The 24,545-nt window shown below is 37.0% G+C and overlaps 1 protein-coding gene across 1 annotated transcript in view; it reads left to right on the top strand.

Annotated features, from left to right (window-relative positions):
• Positions 1-24,545, top strand: part of KCNH7 (potassium voltage-gated channel subfamily H member 7) — a 453,269-nt gene that overhangs the window by 292,779 nt on the left and 135,945 nt on the right. The window contains exon 3 of the mRNA XM_059927175.1: positions 12,456-12,611. Coding sequence (XP_059783158.1) covers positions 12,456-12,611 — 156 coding nt within the window. The remainder of the gene's footprint in view (positions 1-12,455; positions 12,612-24,545) is intronic.

Genomic DNA, 24,545 nt, shown 5'->3' with positions numbered 1-24,545 from the left:
TCTCACACAGCTTATTTAACAATAGGTAGTAAGAAATCAAATTTAACAGTAATCAGAAATCAGATCCAAAGTTCATATTTATAAGTAATCAACTTTAATCACATGATTTACAAGTTGAGGGTTTTTGCTTTCTATTTTCAAGCTTTACAGAAAGTGTGTGTGTGTGTGTGTGTGTGTGTGTGTGTTGGTGGGGGTGGGTGGGCAGGGTAAGGAGGAAGAAAGCAAGCAAAGAAGTAACCCTAGGGGCATTTTGCATGTTAAAATCATCCCACTGGAATCGTTTCTTACCCTCTTTTTAATTTTTTCCTTTGTTAGATGTAAAAATAACGAAAAAAATTATTTCAAGAAACAGAACCACAGTATATAATACATCAATTTGGCAGCTGCCCCTGTATATTTTGAAAAAGTCATTTTTCTCTCTACATGTACAAATTACTTTAATACTTGAAGTCTTTACGATCAGACTTATGGAATAGAAGATTTTCTGGAGCACAAAAGTTGACTTGAGGGAGGAAAGGGGACTTTTTTTTCTTAGACATTTTTAAAAGAATGAACATCTTTGCATCCAGAGAAAAAACTTGGTATTTTAATATATATTCATATAGAGAGAGAATGTAATTTTAAAGTAACATTAACCCCTTTTGTCCTCTGGTTTTAGAAATGTTCTTTTCTAACTCTTCCATAAAGTGAGGAAACTAGGGAGAAATGTCAGCCATCTGCACCAGTAAATAATAAATGTTAATATTACATATTTTCATTAATTAAAAAATAATAATAAAACCCATTGGAGGTGCAAGGCAGGAGCACGTGGTTGGCTTCACAGACCTCAGCCTCCTCCCAGTGCACGTGTCCAGCATATTTCTAGTCATGGGTAAAACCAAAGAGCGGAGGGTTTATCTGCAAAAAATTTCAAATACCAGAGCTGAGAATTAAGCCCCATGTATCTCTGTCAGCAAGTGCTTAGGGAAGACCTTTGGTTAAATATATGGACTGGTAAATTTTCATAAAAGATAAGACAGGAGAAGTTTAGGGCTAAGGGCACATCAGAGGCAAGGTCTGGGGAGGGAATTATAAAGTTAGAGGCCAATAGGACTGGAAATACGGAGTGTGCATGGGCAGTTAGATGCTCACAAGGGAAATGGGTATATTACAAGCACATTTTGTCCCCTCTCCCCAACTTCAAAATATGATTTGTCCATCTTATTGGCTACAGAACTCAAAATTATGCTTTGATCATCTCCTTATGATAAGAGACACTTCTTTCAATATACAAGGCAAGGTTTTAAACTTTTGCAGATGTTGGCTCATTTCATCCTCACAATAACTCCATGAAATGGGTAACATCATCATCCTGATTTTACAGATAGGAAGAAACTGAGTCTCACAGCATTTAAGTAACTTATTCTAATATCAAACACTGCCAAGTGGCAGATCCAGGAATTAGCCCCTGACAATCTGATGCAGAGGCTTTATGCTTAACCATTACACTATACATTCTCTCATGGATACAGAAAGTACATCTTGCCCCTCAGATTAACATGTTGCTGTGTGCATCAATCAGATCATCCCACCCCCCATCTTCCTCTATGGTCTCAGTGTGTAGCTGGACCATGGCAGTCACTACTCTGCTATCTTGAAAAGGCACTAGGCTTGGGCGTGAATCCTGGTATGGGTAAAACACAAAAGCAACAAGAAGTGTGGTCTGGGTGAATTTTAAATAGAACATCTCTCTGTGTAGCTGTGCAACTGTTTCTGGAAAAATATATGCAGGGCAAGATGAACCACTGCAAAGCAATCCCTCCATAAGGCGTCTGCTGCAGGTCTATGCCTCTGGCAGCCTTCTGGAATAGAGAACATCTGTAGTAGCCACATGCCCCAAAGCCTAGTGTCAAAGCCCAGGAGTTCCCCACTAACGCTGCCAATGGGAGAAAAAGCCCTGCTTTCACTAGTTTCCAGGACAGGACATCCTTTCTGCTCCTTCTGCTATTTTGTAAAAATAGCCTAGGCATTTAAAAAAGAAAAATGAAAACCCCAAGTTATAATGGTCAAACAGGATAGGGAATTTTGTGAAAAGAGAGGAGGGTTAAGTTACCTAGAGAAATATCTTCAATTTCACCTTTTTCTGCTTCTATCACTTTAGTCCCAGACAGGCCTACAGAGCCTAATTTTAACCCCGTCAGGTTCTGTGCAAACACAGTGAGAGCAAACCAACAACCAAGAATACACTGTGCACACAGCACACCAGGCATATGGCCGTGCACAGCCTTCGTCAGCAACGACATCCGCATGGCGGTGCCTGGCCTCAGGATTCTACTTGTGTTTGACCTTGACAGTAGTGTGTACATACCAGGGTGATGTGCAGATTTGCTCTTATGTTGAATCAGTCCAGTTGGTTCAGTGTTAATGCAGTTTTACTGGGTAAATGGCAGTTTGGTGGGATGGACTTGCTTGAGGTATATCAGAGGCTTGGTAACATGAGTGTGTCTTATGAAAAAAATTTTGAACCAAATAGCAAACATTTACTTGGTGTAAAAACCACAAAGCATTAAAAAATTGTCATAAACATGCCCCAAAAGTTCCTGATTACAAACGTAGACTTGGTTTGCCTGTAAATCAGCCTCAGCTTGTTCTAACACTTGTATGTCCCAATACACTAATTGAATCCAAAAAGCTCAAAAATTAAATGGGAACCAGGGCTAGGAAGTGGGTAATCATAATAGTACATCTACAGAGACAGTCTAGTTTATGAGTCAGACAAGGTGTAAGAGTTTTTCTTCCTTATTTCAGTTCCCAAATAATTTCTTAGTGGTTTATCAAGTCTAGAAAGACAATTAAACTTGCTTTTTTCAAAAATCAAGTTTACAAGTATGATGAGAGCCTAACACCTGAGCATTAACGTTAACAGAGGAAGTGTCAGTGGAAAGGAGTGAGAGTCAACAAATAATTGTAAGTTCACATATGTTCACATTTTGAAAATGAAGAGGAAAGACTTCCTGAGGAAACAGAGTGAAAATATTTCCTTGCAGATGTCAGAGTTTTCTCACGCAATATCTGATGCAGAATAGTAATGGATTATTGAATGACGGCTTCTGTGCTTCAAAACCTGATCTCTGTCAAATAGTATGAACTGGACCTAATCTGTGAAGTGCTCTATCATATTTCATTTAGTGGTAACCTTCTAGCTTATGGGAAAACCATTGCTGCAAAATATGTGATCAAATATGCCAATGCTATTTTAGTTGGATTTCTGAGAGCTTAGATCAGGACCAACACCAAGCAAAATGTATTGCATAGGTAACATTGGCCTTTGCCATTCTCTTTCCCCTCCTGCTTCAGCCCCTTGTTCCCTGTCACTTAAGCATCTAGGTGACCTATGATATTTACTTTCCTCCCTCTCAGAAGGATGTCTTTAAAGCAGGGAGGGAGCTAACCCAATTCACTGTTTTCCAATGGCATTCCAAGGAGCTGGATGTTATTGCTAATTTCTCTAAAATAGTATTTCAGAGTCAAGTTGATTTGGGAAGTGCTGCATTAAACAAAGTAAATATATACTTGTTTTTACAGAACTTCTCAAAACCTCTAATACAATGATGTGCTTTGAGCATCTTCTAGAGGAGAACATTTCCCAAACTTGATCATTAACAGAAAGCCCTTTCCAGTAGCATGAATTAACATCTCACTGTTTGGGAAACACTGATGTAAGAGAAAGAGTGAAAACTGGAAAGGTCTGAGTTCAAAGACTGGTTCTACTACTTACTTGAGAAACATCTCTGAGATAAAGTTTTCTCATGAGAAACATGTGACACATAGAAGACATTCAGAAAATAGTAGCCATGATTTAATTATATAGTTGTTAATAGTAGTAGTAAAGATAGTATACAGGGATTGAGGGAGCAGAGTGGAGCACCTTTATTCTTAGAAAGCCCAGAGCTGATAAAAAGAAGGAGAGATGGAAAGTGGTCATGGGGCAGTATATGACTGGATGGATTCAAATGGAATGTGGGACTGGGCAAGCCTGGACAAATAGATGATGCCTTCCTGCCTCCCAAGTAGCAGAAGGGAATTCTGCCTAAGCCACGAGGACTGTGCAAGACTGAGAGAAAGAAGTGGAAAGAATTTTAGTTCTCAAGCCATTGCTTATAAAAGATAAAAACCTCTTAGAACTTACCTGATTTAAAAATCATGGAACTCAGGGTCTTGGCATAAAGAAGGAATTGGAACCAAGTATTCTACCCAGTCATGGAAAGGGGAAGAAATGCCCCAAAATCAGGGGCAAGGAGAGACTGTGCATGGCTTACTTTTCATCTGCAAATAGGAATGATAATGGTACCATCATCAAGTTTTCGTGAAGGTGCAAATGTATTAAGGCACATAAAGCCATTAGAACAGTGGCTGGCACCCAATAGACATTAGCTATTAATATTACCTTTCTTTCTAAAATGTGCTTTCAAATACTGATCATGGTACTTCTTGAGCAAATCCAGAAATAAAGATTGCTTCACACATTTCTACTATATACCAAATTCTTCGCACTATGGAGCTTGCCAAAAGAGACAGAGTTCTGTTTTCACAAAAGTTACCTGGTATATAGTATACTTTTTACAGGCAATAGGACAGTCCACAGAGGCAGGAGAAATATGCGAATCAAACTAGGGACCTCGTCACTACAAAGTTAAGGAGACACTAGAAGATAAAATAATCTTCCATCTACTAAGCTCTCATTCTGTTCAAATTGCTGTTTGATGTACTTTCTCCTCTGAAGACAAGGGGATTAAGCTGATGGATTTATCTCTGAAGTTCCTTAACAGCTGAATGACTCAATTTCATCATCAAACCTTTGAAGGAAATTGAACCGCCATTTCAAGTTGAGAAAGTGGTTTTCCTACTCCATTTAATAACAATAAAACTTGTTTATTGCTCACTTTCTACATGCCAGATTCCATGCTAAGTACTTTCAATGTATTGTCTAATTTCACCTTCCCAACAATACTGTGAAGTGGGGTACTCTCTCTTCCTTTCCTCACTTTTCAGATAAGGAATCTAAGTCTTGGAGAGATTAAGTAACCTGTCCAAGGTCACTCAGCAAATAACAGCAGAGCCATGTCTGTCCAATTCCAGGGGCCTCACAGAGCTACATACCCAAGGAATTTACTACTCACTGGCACTGCCTCAACACTTTCTGAATGTTTAAAATTGTTTTAAATAAGACGTAATTAAAAATAAATAATTCATGCTGTTGACATTTCAGTGCTAATACTACCACACAGGGTGTGAGCGTGACAACCAAGCTTGTGTAAATTAGGCTAGTTCTTCATTTTGCAAATAAAAGGCATATATATAATCTCTCCTGGAAATTTGGAAAGGGTACTTCTAGTCCCATGTTACTCCATCAAGTACCTAAACTATCTAAATACGTTCACAGTTGTTCAATTTAATCATGTTGGTGATTGTTACGTTAAATCTATGTATGTTGGTGACTATTAGGTTAAGCTTGTTTCTTTAGACCTAATGCATTGTCAGAGGAGCAGCTCAGTTCTTTTGTTAATAATGTTTTTGTATAAAGTGTTTTTGTTAGCTCACATAGTTCCTCCTCTTGTGCTCTCACTAGACTCCTTTAGGTTTAAGCAGGTGACTGGTGAAGTAAGAGAATGGGCGAATATTAGAAGACTTGCCTCCCACAAGCAGTCAAGTTTGACCCAATCCACAAGGCCAAACAGACTATATGGGCTCATTGGAATTACCTATTCCATTTATTCTTGTTGATACGATATTGTATGAGTTATTAATAGTCTTTCTAAATGTGCCTTCTGTCTCTTCAAATAGCTCCTCTACCTTTTGAAATTACTTCTCTAACACATCACTAGGACCTAAAAGAGCCATGTCCTCAGTCTGTACACTAAAATACTTCCTCTGAAGATACTCTCATACTTAAAACAATCACTGCATCCCCAAGACCAAAAGCTGAATTTCAAGAACATAGAAGGCCATCAGGACATGACCTCCTATGGCTCAAGCCTTGTCCATCACTTCCCAGTTCACACTCTGTGCTCTAGTATACTATTAGTCTATGTAAACCAAGTTACTTGACAAACTAACAAAAAATGTTTCATGTGTCCATGTCTTTCCAGCAGCCAGAGCCCACCACTTCCCTTTCTCAATCCATCCAACGGCTTCACATTGTTAGCCCAAGTCATTGTACTGCCCACAAAGCACTGTTTCCTCAGCCACCCTCCATTCCCACCCCACTCCCCTGCTCTGTTATCTCTCTGACCTGGATCTCTTACCACTTTCCTCTCAGCTTAATCTATTTTAGCAACACTGGCTGCCTGCCCTGACATGCTCCACCTCAGGGCATCTTAGCTCAGGCTGCCATAACAAAGTACCACAGACTGAGTGGCTTAAATAACAGGAAATTATTTTCTCACAGTTCTGGAGGCACAAAGTCCAAGGTCAAGGTGCTAGCAACATTAGTTTCTGGTAGGAACTCTCTTCTTGGCTTGCAGATCGCTGCCTTCTCACTGGGTCCTCACATGGCCTTCCTTCTGTGTGTGCAGACTCCTGATATCTTTTCTTCTTCTTACAAGAACGCTAGTCCTATTGGATTAGGGCCCCACCCTTATGTCCTCATTTAACCTTAATTACCTCCTTGTAGGCCTTATCTCCGTGTATAGTCACATTGGGGGTGAGTCTTGTTCCAGGATTCCATGATGGTCCTCTCCTGTTCTTTAGGTCAAAAATTGTCCAAAAGTGATATTGATATCAGCAAGCAATGACTTATATGGTGTGACCTGAGGGATATCTGAAAGGTCTTATCCACACAACCAAAATATTTCTTCTATATAGGGGCCACATTAGAGCTCATCTTGTGATAATTGTTGTTTTTCACTACTCCCCTTAAAAAAATTATCCAGAAAGTGGTAATCCACTATGTCATCAATAGTTCTATGAGAAATTAATATATCTAATGATGCATCTCATTGATAGGAAGAGGTTCATAATATTTCATCTTGGAAGCTTGGAGAGAGCAGAGGAAGATGGAAGAGGTTCTGAAAAAATGAAATAAAAGGAAACATTACATACTGAGAAGTCAAGTACAAATTTGGCTTGTTTCTCTCTTGTGCCTCCACTTGGCTATATCTTAGTCATTTGTGACTGGGTAGCTTTCTCCTTCTAAGAGGTATAACAGTCCTTTTTTGCTTTTCTAATAGGCTCTTCAATTTAAAAAACAATGCTGCCTCTTTGATAAGGCCTTTGTATCCCAAGGTTGCTATGTTTAGTTTTACTTCTAGGACAGGTCTCCAATGGTATTTTTTTAATCTTCAAAGAGCCCCCCCCACCCCAATCTACTAGAAAGAAAGGAATTTAAAACTCTGAGGCATTCACTAAACCTATCAGCTCAGAGAAGAATAATCTCCACTTGTCCACTTGGTGCCCAGAAATACAAGCAAACAGTGTAGCTTGTGGTTCCAAGAATGGTAAAAGCTTGGAGGAAATTACATAGACTTGAGAGTTAACTTGCCCCTCTGGAGACCCTCCAACAAGAGGCAAAAGTAATAGCTCACATTATTGAGTTTTGCTCCATGCCAGGTACTGTTCTAAGAACTTTACACCCGTATGAGTTCTACTGAACAGTGCAAAGCTCGGACTATGAACAAAATGCAGCTTACTTCTATTTTTCATCGTCCCGTTAAACTTTATTCCGCGGAGTAATTCCCCACTGACTTTGGATGGTGTCTGGCAGATCCTTCCCTTATTAGGTCACTCCCAGATAATAAAGCCTTCTGGTTACTTTCTGTTACACAAACGGTCTCACTTCTAAAATTACAGTTCCCAACCAGCTTCAGGTCAGAAGGCAATGGGAAGCCAGCTTCAACCTCCTACCCTTGATCCTTTCCCCACAATCTACAAGGTGTGGCTCCCTACTTCCCCTTTAACTTTACCTACTGTCCAAGCCCATCCTACGCCACAACCGCCACGCTGGCTTCCATACTGTTCCTTGAGCTCACAGCCATGCTTCCACCTAAAGGATTTTGCACTGGCAGAGCTACATAGCCCACCTCCCCATTTCCTAAATGTCTTTGCTTACATGTCATTCTGCAGGAGAAGCATTCCCTTACCACTGTCATCATCTACCACCTTGTTCTGCATTCTTCTTCGTCATTGTACTTCTTTTTACTTGATATATGTGTTTATTAATTATATCTCCCCCAGTAGGATATAAGTTTTACAAGTTCAAGACCTTGATTTGTTTTCTCACTGCTGTTCTTCTCATTACCATCTGAGAACTCAGACCAGTGCCTGACCCAATATTAGGCTCTCAGTAGACATTTTTTGATTTCAGGGTAAGGATACCCCGTGAGTACAAACAGTACTTCAAGCAGCTCAGAGGGAAGAGTCTTGGTATTTTATTTAAAAATGCCCCTAGCATTTTTAAGCAGCTCAGAGGGAAGCATCTTTCAAGCAGCTCAGAGGGAAGAGTCTTGGTATTTTATTTAAAAATGCCCCTAGGAGTTAATTAATAAAGGAGTAACTATTCAGATTACCGCGAATTTGCTTGCTCTGTGGCTACAGTTAAAAATTAACATTCTAAACATTTTATTAAAATTAGCACTGTTCCTTCTAAGCAGCCTTTCCCACTTTGACAATGTTTTCACTCAGGAGACAAAACATGGAAATGAACCTGAGTCTAACTAATATTAGTATAATTGCATGTATAATTTTATAATCATTGGATAATGTTATTGTGAATAAGCTGCTTCTTAAAAAAACATTATTAATTTCATTTGAATACAAGATTTATTTCACCAAGGCCTGAACTTTTTATTTCCGGATTTTTTTTTTTTAGTTCTCTTATTTATACATTATTGAAAGTGTCTATTTTTGTCTTCATTGCTAGATTAGTATTTGGTGGGTTATGCTTCCATTTCTCTTGCTCCCACTGTTGCATTCAAGAAAAATATCTAGGAACACACAGTAATGACTTTTTAGAGTAATGTTACTTTACAAAAATAGTATCTTAACAGAACTTGGAGTTTGTAGCATTATGCAAGCTAAACTGTTTTTGCACTGTAAAATGTATTCTATTCTTTTCTTCTTATAAATTCCATATATCTCCTTTCAGTATCTGCTTTCCAGGAGTCTACGCAAGATTATGGAGACATTAAATCCAAAAACTAAAAGAGAAAAAAATGTAAATGTGAGTCTTCAGTTGACTTTAAAGGAGATATATTGCTCAATAGAAACATGCAGGGAACAATGATAGTGGGCGGTAATCCTAGATTAATTACACTTACTCAATATGCTATGGAACCAATGCACATGGCCAAACTTTTTTATAAAGCACTAGAATTGTATGATTTTTTACACTGGACAGTAAATGTACAAGCATTAGTATTGAAAGACAGGATTTTTGTCCCTTATTACTGAAAGCAAAATTACTCTGCCCTATTACAAACCTATTAGATCTCTATCCCTACATCTTTTATTTATTGATCTCTCAAAAATCTGTGCTTTATGTTTTATTGTACAATCAGCAGTAAACCTCAAATGTTGAAAGATTTGAAACTGTGAAGTAACAAATCTGTGAATTCACAATGATATTCTGAATGATCCAGGAAATGTCATTTTAAGTGGTAAAATCAATATGTATTTTGGTTCATTAGCAAAATACATAATGGCTATTTCTAGCATCTCCTCAGACTCTCTGTTTAATCATTTTGTATTGTGATGCCTGGCTTGAAGCAATTCTATTTTTAGTGCTAATGGAACAGCCCTAAATTGCTTATTTTCTGTTTACTGAAGTCATCCTGTTTGTTACCATGGAAACTATGACAACTGCTCTAGCTAACTATTTTATTAAATGAATTGAAGATGTAGCTGAAGACTGTGAAGGTGCAGCACGTCATTCTTAAAACGTACTTTCCAACAGCTGCAAAACTATGGCCATATCTATAGAAAAAAATGAAATTAATTATGAATAAGGTCGTCTACATTTCAAACTGGGGAGGCTTATCCACATTTGAAAATCTGAATCAAAACTAGCACATAAGCATCCCCAACTTACAGAGAGTATATGTTCTAAAAGTGTATTTGTAAATCAGTTCCTTGGAAATTGGAACACATTAACCCATAGAAACAATTTCATAAATAATAATTAGATCTCCAGGGCCACCCTCAAAAGCCCTTCGACCTGTGATGTCTCTATCTATAGCAATATTAGCAGAAGCCTTTGTTCTCAGCTCTGGCAGCAGGAGCCAATTCACAGGGATGAGAAGAAAGGAAAGAGTTTTCTCCTACTTACTTTGTTTTTAATAGTGAGAGCATACATGGAACACCATTTCGGAATACTAGCCTCCACAGTAGACGCTGGAGCTCTCAATGCCCCTGTCTCCAGCCTCTTGAGGTCCCCTTATTACCGACCCTCCTGAGTTGGTCCTCAACGAGGGTCCTCCTGCCCAATGCCATTCGAGCCAATAGAAGACTGAGTGCGGTTCAGAAGCAAAGGAAAGTTTATTCTTTGATCAAAGCATGGAGACGAGGTGTGAGCTCCTGCTTCATAGTCCATGCTCTCCCTCCACCCCCGCCCGCCCACCCTGCCCCCAAAGGCTGTGGGCGGGGCTGCTTTATAGGGCCCCGACAGTGGGGAAGGGGGGTGGAGTTCTGGTGAGTGGGGTGGGGCTAAGGCTCCTCTGGGCTCCAGATTGCAGTGCCCGGGGCGCAGTGACTCTGCACGCCGCCCACTGAGTTGAGGTGTCGGGCGCAGCCATTTCGCACTAGGAACTCTGGTCTGAAGTGCTGGGTGCAAGGCCACTGCCCGAGGCACCCTATGATCAAGTGAAGCTAGACTAAGCACAAAAGAAGAGGTTAGACCTTATCTAATCACCTAGATTCCATCTTATTTTTCCTGGGGACCCTGTGGGCTTTGCCAGCGACACTCTCACTTTTGCACATCTCCCTTCGGAGTTTCACGCCAGACAGATCTTGCTCCCACCCTGATCCTGCCTCTGCATTGAACCATCCTTCTCCTCAAGATGCAAAAGGGTCCCAGCTAATTGTTTAGGGAAAAAAAAAAAAAGAGAGAAAGCAATCAAAATACTCTCTATTGCCTAAATGATTGAACTCTTCCTGAAGTTTTTGCATTTTAAAAGGTACAATATTTTTGGGCTCCTCTGGTGGCGCAGGGGTTGAGAATCTGCCTGCCAATGCAGGGGACACGGGTTCGAGCCCTGGTCTGGGAAGATCCCACATGCCGCGGAGCAACTAGGCCCGTGAGCCACAACTACTGAGCCTGCGCGTCTGGAGCCTGTGCTCTGCAACAGGAGAGGCCCGCGCACCGCGATGAAGAGTGGCCCCCGCTTGCCGCAACTAGAGAAAGCCCTCACACAGAAACGAAGACCCAACACAGCCAAAAATAAATAAATAAATAATTTTTTAAAAAAAAGAATATCTTGTGACGTGAAAATTCTATGGAATCCAAATTAAAAAAAACACACAATATTTTTTGAACCCAAATAAATCCCTAACCTGTGAGATTTCCATCACCACAACTAAAGAAAATATTCAGAGGGTCAATGTGTGAGGAAACTGCTCTGAGGGAATACTCAGCTTTAGAAGTCAGACCCAAGAAGGCAGTCAGAAGTCAGTTGATTTAAAATAAGTCAGCTTCTTGACTGTCTTCTCTAAATCTTGGATCTTGGGTTTTCTGTTCAAGGATGGATGGCAGTGGTTAGTTGTAAGCTGAGTCATCCCTTTGTTCATTTCATTTCCAGGAGATTCTAATAAAATGTATCTTATTAGCCCTATAATTGTGCTTTTAAAAGAATATCATCTTCCCGGTTAAAAAGATCAAATTAACACAATAATATAGATAAAAGTTTTGTTCTTATTTTCTAACAGAATACAAACCAAACAAAATCATTGTGATTTGGGCATTGTGAATTTTACACAAAAAAGGAAAGAATTATTAGGACATGTTTAAGACAGAGTCAGTAATTTTTTATTTGATGTCTAAGAAATTAAAGAAGAAAAAGGAAATAATTTGAGATTATTTCAGGATGAGAAAAAATGAGTTATCTTAATTATTTATAGAGCTATATTTTATATAGATTCAGAATTAATCAAAATATATTATTATAATATATTTCTAGAAAGTTAAAGAGTATGTCTTTTTTTATTATTATTAAAGTGGTGAGTATAAAAACAAATAAGATTTGATTCCGTTTTTCCATAATGTAGTACTTGAATTTGCCTGTAAAATCTTTCTGGGAAATTTGTTCATTTTTACGTAAATACATGTGCAATAAAATATGAAATAAAAAAATCAAATTTTAATTGAATTTCAGTGGTCATTTAGGATAGAAAATTCTATAGGGCTTTGTTAGAATTTTGATATTACTGACACTCCAAAATGAAGGCATATTTTTGACCTTACACTTATTTTGTTTTTATCTCCTTAGGGTCTACTTTCATTTGTAACACTCACATAATTCCAGTGAAAAACCAAGAAGGCGTGGCTATGATGTTCATCATTAATTTTGAATATGTGACAGATGAAGAAAATTCTGCTTCCCCAGAGAGGCTAAATACAATATTACCAGTCAAAACTGTAAACCGTAAGTAAAAGGCAACGTAATACTCTTGATACCCTGCTACTGTAGTAATTTTAATACATGCTTCATTTTGATTCAGTTCTCAAAATATGTTTGCATTTTAAGTAAAATAATTTTGTATATAAAAAAGCCATAGCTGACATTACCCATCAGTGCCTAACAGAAGTGATCAGCTGCTTTCAAAGCCATTTGACTTGGTTATACCAAACTTATTTAGCCAGTCCCCTACTGATGGACATTTAGGTTGTTTCCAAATTTTGGCTATTGTAATAATGGCAGAATGAATTGTGCATATGTATTTTCATGTGTATATGTACATTCTTAGACAAAATTATTTTCAGAGTAAGGTTCTATAAGTGGTATTCCTGGGTCAAAGGGTAAATGAATATGTAATCTTTTTAGATACTGCCAAACTCCTCTCCTTACGGTTTGAACCATTTTACACTAATACCAATGTATTATATAATACAATACAATGTATTCTATATACATTGTATATAATATTGTATATACAATGTATATAATACAATGTATTATATCTTTCCTCCAAAGCCTTGCTAACAGAGTGAGTCAGTCTTCTCGATTTTTGTCATGATAAGTGAGAAGCAATACCTCAATTAGTTTAGTTTACATTTCTCTTACTATGAGTGAGGTTCACATATTTAAGCACTATCAATTGTCCATTTCTTGTATACATTTTCAACTTTTTTGTCTTTTTCTTTTAAATTGTGGAATAAGTGGCAAATCGCTTCCCCAGCAAATTGTCTTTTATCTTTTTCCTGATTTTTGTCACACAAAGCCTTTATTTTTTTGTAATGTGGCTAAATTTATCAACCTTTTCTTTTGTTGATTCTGAATTTTTGAGTCATAATTAGAAAAGCTTTCTCCATTCCAAGGTTGTAAATAAATTCATATTTTTTTCTAGACATTTTTTAGGATCTCTAATCCATTTTAAGTTTAGCTTGGTTTATAGTGCAAGTTATAAATTTAATTTGTCATTTTATCAATGGCTTTCCAGTTGTTCTAACATCATTTATTAAGAAAATCTGTCTTTCACAAGTAATTTGAGATATCACTTTTATCACATACTAAACTTTCTTATGTGCATGAGTATATTCTGGTCTTTCTATTCTGTTCTCTTGATCTGTGTCATTGAGAATCTCACTGTTTTAAATATACAGTTAACCTCTTATATGACATACTCCCTTTAATATTAATTTTCAGGGTTTAAGGTTATTTCTTGTTGCATATTCCACATGAACATTAGAAACAACTTGTCTGGATAAAAAAAAAATCCCTATGGTATTTTTATTGGATTCAGATTAATTTTATAAATTAATTGGAGGAAAAGTAACATTTTTATGATGTTGAGTCATTCTATACAGGAATATGTATATGTATTTTCATTTTTAAATCTAATTTTTGTGTCTTTCAAGAGTGTTTAAAATTTTTCCTTATTGTTTACTTTGCTACTTGACATTTAACATGTTTTGTTGTTGCTGCTATTATAAATAGGATCTTCTCTTTAATTATTATCTTCTAATAATTTTTAAGGCTACTGATTTTTTCTGAGTATGTTAATTTTATGGTCTATCTTAGTGAGTTTTCTTAGTTTGCAGTGGCTTATACACTGTTCTGAGTTTTTCAAATGTTCTATAATATCAAATAAAGATTACTTTACATTTTCCTTTCCAATTCTTATACATCTAATAGTTTTCTCTTGTCTAATTGTGCTGGCTATTACCTCCAACATATCATTAAAAAGAAACTGAGAGTGAACATCAATTGTTCCTGAATTTTGTGTGAATGCCACCAGCGATTCCCATTAATTCAAATGATGGCATGTGGTTGAGTGGAATGTGTTTTATAATTTTATAGAAGTTTCCATTGACTTGTATTTATTAAGAATGGGTGTTGAAATTTGTAAATTGCCTTTTCAGCATCTGTGAAATGAGTGTGCTATTCTGTTTCCTTATTTTTATGGTAAATTTTATTAATAGAGTTACTAACATGGAACTATTCTTAAATCCCTGGAATGAACCACATTTGGACATGATGTATTTCATCTTGTAGAATTGAATTCTTCTCATCTAAAATTAATTTAGGATTGTGCATCGATCCTCATCAGGGAAATTGCTCTCCAATTTTTGAATATGTATATGCAATTTCGTTAGGTATTATTATCAATGTTATAATTACTTAGGAAAATAATTTGGAGTTTCTTCTCTATTTTCTACTCTACATAACCATTTAAATAGTTTGGGGATTATCTGGACTTCAAAAGTTAAGTACAATTCCCCTGTAAAATCATCTAAACCTGGTACTTATTTGTGGAGTAGCTTTTTAACAATTTTTTTTCTCCAGAGATTGGACTATTCAAATTATCCAGCTCAGCTAGTATCTTTGCACTCCTAAGTATGCTTAGTCTTCTACCATTCAGTTTGTCAGTTTAAATTATATCATTTCACTCCCAGTTTCTACCAACAAGGCACTCAATGAGCTTATTTTATATTTCCTTCTCTTTCCATTTTGTTTGGTTGTGATACTTCTAGCTTCTCAGGGGATGTAATTTACATACTTCTCACTTTTGTTTTGGCCTTAAATTTCTAGTGAAATGTATTCAATGCTCACTACTTGTCTTTTTGTCAAAGTTTCCGCAAACATAACTTCTTGGATAAAGTTCACCTCTTCAGGGAATGTTCATGAGTAAATCAACACTATTTTTCTATAGCCTTCACACTTGGAGGACAGCCTGGGTAGATATAAGATATTTGGCCCACACTTTTTGCCCTGTGAACCTGGTAGATAGTGTTCCACTCTGCTTGCATCAAATCTTGCTAATGAGGAATCTGATGCCAACCCACTTGTCTGCCCTTTGTAAGGGATTTTGTTAATTTTCCAAGTCCCAGAAAATTTCAGAAATAAATTAATAGTGGTAGATTTTAATACTCCAATTTCAAACCAAGACAGACTTTTAAAGTCTAAAACTATTGCTTGCATATGTCTGGATTTGACGTTCTAAGTCAATTTTCCTGGATACACGGTGGGCCCTTTCAATATGTACATTCAATTCATGTTATAGTTCAGGAAATTTTATTGAATTATAATTTTTAATATTTATTTTATTTCTTTTGGTTTATTTGTCTTCCTCAGGGACTCAAATAATATAGATGTTGCACCTTCTTTGCCTGTATTTCATATCCATCACTTTCTCTCTGGTCCTTTTTTCTCTCTTTATTCTATTTTATTTTCTTAGCATCTCTCATTTCTAGTCTCTATTCTTGTGGTTTGCTTGTAATGTATCTTAATTTTTTAGATGATTTTGTCTTTTTCTTTCCTGAATTCAGTACCTGTATTCTTTCAGTTCTTGCTTTGCGTTTTCTTCTTATTTGTCCAGTTTTTATTCTATGTTTTTGAGTTCCTAATTTATAATCTTATTTCATATCTCTAATTATTGGTTTAAATTTTTTAAATTTATTTTGGGATGTTATATATCTATTCTGTTTCATAACCAGATATTTAGCACACTTTCCTCTGCAAGGTACATTTTTATTCCCATTTCCTGTTTTTCTCTTATGATATTTTTGTATGAATATTAGAGTATTCTTGTTTATAGCTATTCATGAAGGACTTTCCTGGACCATCACTAGCAAGAAATCTGGGGGTGGGGGCAAAGGGAATAGGTCTTGTTTGCATGCCTTATAAAATTTTTCAGTTCCAAGTCTCATTCATATATAGCAAGGAGTTTGTAAATTTGGAGGGTTTGTGGGGAGGGGGGTTACTTGTTCTTTAAAATATATGGCACTGCCTGTTTTTGTTGTTTGTTTGCTTGTTTCTGTCTTCTGATTATTCTGTCCCCTCTTATATTAATAAGGGGAACTTATGTTTATCTGCTTCCTTATTTCCCAGCCTCCAAGGGACAATTCCACCTTTGAATATCCCTCCCCCTCTCCAAGATGTAGTGCTTTTCCAAGGCTGATATCTGGAGTCTTGTGCACTTTTCTAGCCACTTTCTATTGTCTCTCTAGTAACGAATGCTTTGTCCATTAAGGTCACAGAACTTCTCTCAGTATTTCTCACTCAGTGTTAAACCCTCTTCTCCCAAGGGTAAACCCTATTTGATATGTGTTCCATTACTCTAAGGAGACTTCTGAACTCCCGCCCCCACCACTTTTTCCACTTAGCTTCTGCCTGACTGTTGCCGTGTACTCTTCTTAGCCAATTCTGCTGGTCTTCGGCATTTATTTCCCTGACTACGTGTAAATTAAAATTTGTAATGTCTCTTTCTCTAATTACTCTTTAGGTATAGTTTATGGGTATTTTTATTTGCCTCCCTTATTGATCTCTGTGGTTTTTAGGAGGATCTATGAGCAAATGAAAATTTAAGTTACTGTCATTGTCTGTGGGAAGCTGGAAGCCTTATCACAAAACTGTAGTATTTGCATAAAGAAATTGTTATACTATATGGAAATCAGATAGCAAAATATATGTAAAATAAAAAACACAGTCCCAAAAGCCTATGTTGTAAACTGAATTAATACTAAATAAAATGTACTCCAGCTGAAAATTTCTCATAGTGTCAGTTACTGCCTTAGGTACGTCTAAATGACAGTACAGTATCCTGTTAAGGCAATATTGGGACGAATATATTAGTGTAATACAATTCCAATATTTTGAATATTTTATTCTGGCAATATCACACTTGGGAAAAACTCTCTATTAAAACCACCAATCTGTCAGTCTCCCAGGTGACATGTTTAGAACAAAATTGAAGTACTATAAAAAACTATTGTAATACTTGTTCCTTTAAGTTGATGACTGTTTTTGATATCTTTATATTTTCTACTAACAAACTTAGTCATTACTGAATGGTTCCTGAGAGTATACTTTAGGTAATGTCAGCCTGTATTTTGGTAGTGAATGTCAATGAGATAATTTGTTTGGGGGAAGCCTAGTTTTGTTTCTTTATTGTCTTCAAAAAGTCTTCATTTTCCCCCAAAAATAGCTGTTTTTCATGGCCCATCAAGTTGGATGGGAGTAAAAAAGGGAGTAGTGTATCAGCCGTATGACAAAAAAGGGGATTTTAAAAAAATAAAGTATTCATTTCAAACTGAAATACAAACGGAGAATTGAAACTTTGATTTCTTGAATGGAAGACAATCTATACAGTAGCCTCCCAGGTATCATACATAATCTATGCAACTTTATACTATGATTAACATAGCATCTCTTTTGCAAGTCATAGCAAATTCAGTAGATTGTTTCTTATTATGTGAACATGAATGGTTTCCCTACACTGCAGCTGTCACTCATATAGGGAATCATTAGAGAGAGTATAAATATGCAGATAAAATTGTTTCCAGAGCATTACAAAGGCCTATTATTTACAACCATTATATTGGTTTCGATTATACCTCCTGTCATTATATGCTTTAAATTTCTCTTTACTTGGTGTCAATTTTTGAGGAGTTGATTGTTAAATCAAGCAGAAAAGTTAAGGAGAGACAAATTATATTTGGTAGCTTCTGATACTATCCAATTTCTACTTTGTATCATTTCTGATCTTTGGAAAACTCTTTTTTCTTCTTAAAGTATAATTTTATTACCTGTGTGAAATAACATGTTGGCTATTTCAAACATGGTTGCTCCATTGGTAGCCTCTAAAACAAACAACTCAATAAGGAAATAAAAGCAAATCAAATTTTGATACACCCTTTTTTGCAGAAACATCTCAACTTTCAAAAAGCTTAATTTCTTATCTAAATAAGGAGTGTGTAAGTGTGTGTGTGTCTGGGGGGCTAGGCATGCCCTTGTGTTGGAACTTAAGTGAAAGTAATGGGGAGAGGCTACTGTTTGTTTGAGATGATGTGGGTTTCTATAAATTCAACTGCCTCTCCTGAAATGTAGACAAAATAAGGGAAAAAATGTGAAGGAGCTATAAGAAACTTACATGAAAAAGAAATGAAGTATTAAATTGAGAATATTAAGTAATAGAAAAGGAGCTAAGTACACAATAGAAAAGATGCATCATGAAAAGGCACTATGATCAATTGGCTGAGTAAATTCTGGAAACCTAGAGGCTTGTATTGAATAAAAAGGTGGATCAATTCTCAGTACAAATATCTAGTTTCTGGGTCAGGAACACAGCACAGCAAAAGTGAGCAGCTTTCTCTGGGAAGAACTCATTTTTCACAAACTTAATCTCTGTCGAAGATATAGGACCAGCCACAAATAGATGTCTTAAGTGCCCTGGAATGAAGCAAGTACGGGAGAGAGTATTATTCTGATAGGTCGATCAAATTAATATATACTGCACAATTGAGTTGATTAATTACTACATAATAAATATAAATACCAAATAAAAGATATAATTAAACGTTTTCTCACTGATGGTTTAAACTCTGCAATCTGAAAAGTGGAAATGATACTGAGTAGAAGAGAAAATTCTACTTTTACTACCAACTAAAAGGGGGCCACATCTAAAGGAACTAAGGGCAATGGGAAGATGTGTTCTCTTTTTTTCTGCTCTAATATTTATTTCTATGAAATATTTGCACAACATGAAAGATAACCAAATTATGTGTCCTTGCTTACACTATTAATTTCAAAGTTAATTGTCAAGTGTGAGACTTTTGTTTTCATTATTTTAAATAAAATATTTAAAAGTTTTATTTTACATTACTTACAAGTATATTTAAGTCTTATATTTCTTCTATTTTATAGCAGAAATCTAGGATCGCCAGTCTGGTTCACACAGACACACATACACATTTTTATTTGTTAAAAATTTCTTTAAGGGGATTGGGGGGGACCTAAATTAAACAAAAAATTCCTGATTTAACAATATACAACCCAACAGAAAATTAATGCATTCTATGTTCTTATCATGTCTGAAAACCAAAGAGTCAGTTGAGCCACTATAAATGTTGACCTTAAGCTCATATCCCCAAGTAAATTTTAACTAATAACATTCACTCCTCTTATCAATTTAAAATAGATTTTTATTTAAGTCTACTTAATTTACTGTTTCCATCACGGTCAAAAAAATCCATGAGGTTTTCTCATTTTACTAAACTTGAAACATATCCCAACAAGAAAACAGGCCCAAGTTAAGTCTTTTTAGTCACAGAAAAATACTGAATTTTATCATTTATTAATTTATAAATGATTATGCTACAAGTCAAAATTATACATGAGATCCTAATTTTTTAGGTACTTTTCATCTCTTTCCCTTAGCAAGTATTTCAAAACTTCACCAGGCTTTTCATGACTCTCATGTCAAATCCACCTCCTTTGTCAGACAAATCACCTCCCCTTCCACACCTCAGAGCAAGGGGAGGGCTTGGGCAAGAAGTCCCTTAATCAGCCTACCCTCAACAAATATATCTCAACCCCTGGAGGCAAATCTTAACTGGGGTCCACATCTCCACTTGAAACCCACTCCCTCTGCCAGTCCTTCCAAATCTGTCCTTACCAATGCCCCTCTCTCAGCTATGTTTTCTACTGGCTCTTTCCCTTTTGCTCACGCTCATGCTGCTGAGAATAGCCTATACTTCAATAGATACATTCTGTTTACATCAAATAATATTTTCTCAAAGTTTCAATTAGTTAAATGTGTTGCCAACATTTAAACATTGGAAGATTACACCTAAAATTACGATCTCTGGGGAATTCCCTGGCCATCCAGTGGTTAGGACTCCGCATTTTCACTGCCGTGAGCCCGGGTTCAATCCCGGGTTGGGGAACTAAGATCCTGCAGTTGCACGGCACAGCCAAAAAAAAAAAAAAAAAAAATCTAGCTTATTGTGGAAAAAGATGAGTATGTGGCCACACATTTGCAGTAAGCTGGAAGAGAATACTGACTGCACCTTTAGACGGTATGTACTCCCCAGTTTGCCACAGTCCTCAACTCTCCTTATTGCTGTTCATACTTGGCGTTCTTCACTTTTGTCCCCTGACTCTTCTTCCAGGCATTTGGAGTTTCCACACCTACTCATCGTCTCCCTTATTTCCTTTCTTCCTCTGCCCACTGTAATGAGCTTTCTATGTTGTGCTCTCAATGTTATCGTCTAGGTTGAAGGTACTGTGCTAAATTCAGTTCCCTTCTCTCGGGTCTTTTATGTTCCATGACACCACACTCCTTTGCTTCTTTTGATCTCTGTGGCAGCTATTTTAGTACCATTTTCTTGTTCCTCTTAAACAAGAAACTCCTAAACACTGTTTGTTTATCCCCCAGAAGCTGCTCTTAGTATTCTTCTCTTCTTAGTCATCTTCTCTGTACACGCTGCTTGGGCAAACTTATCTGTGACCCACAGGATAAAGGCTCCCTTTCAAATCAGTATCTCCAGACCACACCTGTCTCTAGACTTTTCCAATTACTTATAACTTCATATATCCAACTGCCCACTGGACATCTTTTTTTGGAAGATTTTAACATTTCTGGAAATTTAGCATTTTCAAGCTAAGAAGACTTGCCTTTCCATCCCAATTACCATCTACTCTATTCCGTCAAAAACTCTTGCTCGGGTTTCCCTGGTGGCGCAGTGGTTAAGAATCCGCCTGCCAATGTAGGAGACACGGGTTCGAGCCCTGGTCCGGGAAGATCCCACATGCCACGGAGCAACTAAGCCTGTGTGCCACAACTAGTGAGCCTGTGTGCCACAACTACTGAAGCCTGCACGCCTAGAGCCTATGCAACAAAAGAAGCCATGGCAATGAGAAGCCCATGCAAGGGAGAGTAGCCCCCGCTCGCCACAACTAGAGAAAGCCTGTGCACAGCAACAAAGACCCAACGCAGCCAAAAATAAATAAATAAAATGAATAAATTCATTTAAAAAAAAAAACAAAAAACAAAAAAACAAAAAAACTCTTGCTCTTCATACATTGTGAATGGTGTCATCATCCCAGCCACCCAAGCCAGAAACCTGGGCATCATGCTAAACTTCTCCTTCTCTCTAAGCCTCTCTTCTCCCAACCGAAGAGTGATCAAATTCTCTCAGGCACACCTCCTGAATATCTCTCTCATACAGCCCACTGTGATTACCTACTCAGGCCCTCAACACATCTGACGCAGTGATCTCAAAATTGGTATCTCTGCCTTCAGCTTCTTTTCCTCAGGATCACATGTCCCACTACTGTACATCAGATCATAATACTCCACTGTTTATATTCTTTATCATGGTTCTCTATTGCCTAAAATTATAAAACTCCAAAACCCTGTGCATTAAGCAAAAGACACATTTTATGGCCTCAGATGCCTCCTTAGCCTCTTCTCCCATCACAGCACGCCCCCCAAGCCATCGCCGTCATATCCCATATTTCAGTGGTGGTTTTTTGGAGCCACATACATTTTATACCACCTTGTTTGTATAACATAGTGTCCTCTCTACTAGACTGCCTTCGTTTCTCTAGCATATCTTCTCCAAAGGACCCTTTACCTGTGGAGAGTTCCTAATTCACCCAGATAGATTTTCCTGTTCTTGCCCCTGTGACATGATGATACCTCATACCTGTCTCTACTACCACACTGGCACATCCGTTTGCCTAGTAGACAAGAAACATAAATGACTAAAGAAGGCCAGGAATAAATATAGAGAGCAAGAGAGGTGAGAGCTGTGGAAAACTAAGGAAGCCTACCTTTTTTAAAGTAGCCAGGAACACTTAAGCTCCAGTTCATAGGAGGGCTGTTGTGTTTTCTTCCATATCCCCGACATTTGGCAAATAGTGAGTACCCAATACAGACTTGTAGAATGTATAAATTTATGAGTGTTATTTTTATATTGAGTAATTAAGGGTTTTTTCCATACTGAATGCATATTAGTCAGTGATTCTCCAAGAGTAAAAGACCATCAGCATCATCTTGTAGCATGTTTGAAGTGCAAGTTCTTGGGCCTTACACCAGAACAACTGATTCAGAAACACAGAAATTCAGCAACCTGTGTTTTGACAAACCCTTCAGGTCATTCTGATATACATTGGAGTTTGAGAACTACTAGTCTAAGTTACTTAATGGTTAGATAAAACCATAAAGATAAATTTTAAGTGAAGCTAAAAGTAAAAATATAGTAAAATAAAGTTAAATTTCTATAGCATCTTATTCTCACAGTTATTTTCAAAAGTGTACTTTTTCATTTCATTTCATTAAGGTATTATAAAGGAGATTCCATTATCTTTGAAATGATTAAAATTATACTCTCCAAATCAAAAGAGAATTTTTACCTTTATGCTTACTAAAATAAAAGTTTGAATTACTCTAAATGCTTCAACTGAAGCAAAGTCTATACACAAAAATACAGTTGGTAATTTAGGCAATTATCTAGCTAATTTAAGCCACTAAGAATGCATTCATATGCTTTGGACTCAATATTTTGAATAATTGACACATAAAGAATATATTTGCCTGAATAGCTACCTTACTCCCTCTAATTTGTATTTCAGTGTTCAGACCTCAAGCTAAGGAACAAAGAAATTTTCTGTATAGCTGGTTTATGAAAGGGCATTCACAAATGTTTTTGCTATTCTCCATTGGAGCTGAAAGTCATTCTTTAAAGATGAAGAGCTGCAGTAGTAATACAGAGTTTCCCACTCAGCAAGCATTACTATAGAAACAATCTATTATTCAGATGAATTTAATTAAAGGCTTTACAACATAACTAATGTTTCCTATTATCATGTGTTTGCAAGTTTCCTCTTTTTAAAGATTAAATTTGCTGTAGAAAAAGGAACCATGATATGGTTGCTGAAAGAAATCTGAGAAAAGTTCAGTCATAAGTTGCAATCAACTTTATACCATGTTTCCTCCCTAGGATTTGGGCAAAATACGTATTTCTAAGATCAAGAAAATTACTCATAGTTGAAAAAATATGCTTTATCCTTTCGTTAGCAATGAATGTTAATGATGGCCTAAATCAGCATGTCCACATCAGAGACCCCGTGTGCATACCATTTGGAAGAATTTGTTACCTAGCAACACCCAAATCAGGGACAGTCCCTATTCATACAGCATGTGGGTAACTGGCGCCTGTACCATTTGTGTTTGGAACACTCCATCAAAAGAGTCCCTGTCAATGTAATAACTACATGGTCATCTTGGGTCAATCTAGGTAAAGATGTTACTACTTTCACACAACATGAGTGGACTCTTTAACTTGGCATTTGGAAAAGAAAGAATTCTATGAAACAGAAGCAAAATAGCAGTATGGTAGATCATACATTGATTTATTAAGCCATTATCACATAGAAATGGAAACTAATTAGGTATATATAATACTGATGTGTTTGCTTTAATTTCCAATGCCTCCTCGTGGACGGATTTTAACCTTGGGTGGCTAAAAGCAGTCCACCAGCCTGTCCTGTTTTCTGCCTTATCTCCCTTATTCTAAACCTGTGTTTTCTGCTTCTTTGCTCTCATGATGACCCAGCTAGGTTGGAAGCAGTGTCTCTCAGACATCATCAACATTTGTGAACTTGTTCCAGAAGTTCTCTGCTGCTGCTACAGCTCCTATGATTACTCTCACTCCTGCTACAGCAGTAACTTCTCCTGATCTCCACACACGTGTCCTGTGCTACTGGGTCAGGACTCACATTGCTTCAAGATTCCTATTTGGTCTTATACTTACTGCCTTATTGTAAGATGTTGCTTTTTCTCTGGTATCTCTCGCCCTAGGAAATGTCCAAGGAGTCTTAGTCTTTCAAGGCCTTACTGACCACATCTGCTCCTTTAAAGGGTCCCAAATTTAGCTGCAGGTTTTCCAGGTCAATGGACTCCCTGGTGACCTTTTGTTGTCACTAACACCAGGACCGCACTGGCCGCAATGCCCCATGTGTCACCCACTAATCAGGTTAGCCAGGTCAGTACTGACTTCACACTGAATTATTTTTTTTCCCCAGTCTAACAGCTAACTACTGCCTTCTTTGACAATATTACGGGTTGCTCTA

The sequence above is a fragment of the Balaenoptera ricei genome, chromosome 7, assembly GCF_028023285.1.
Source record: "Balaenoptera ricei isolate mBalRic1 chromosome 7, mBalRic1.hap2, whole genome shotgun sequence".
In the NCBI taxonomy this organism is placed as follows: domain Eukaryota; kingdom Metazoa; phylum Chordata; class Mammalia; order Artiodactyla; family Balaenopteridae; genus Balaenoptera; species Balaenoptera ricei.
This window is presented reverse-complemented; position numbering and strand designations above follow the sequence as displayed.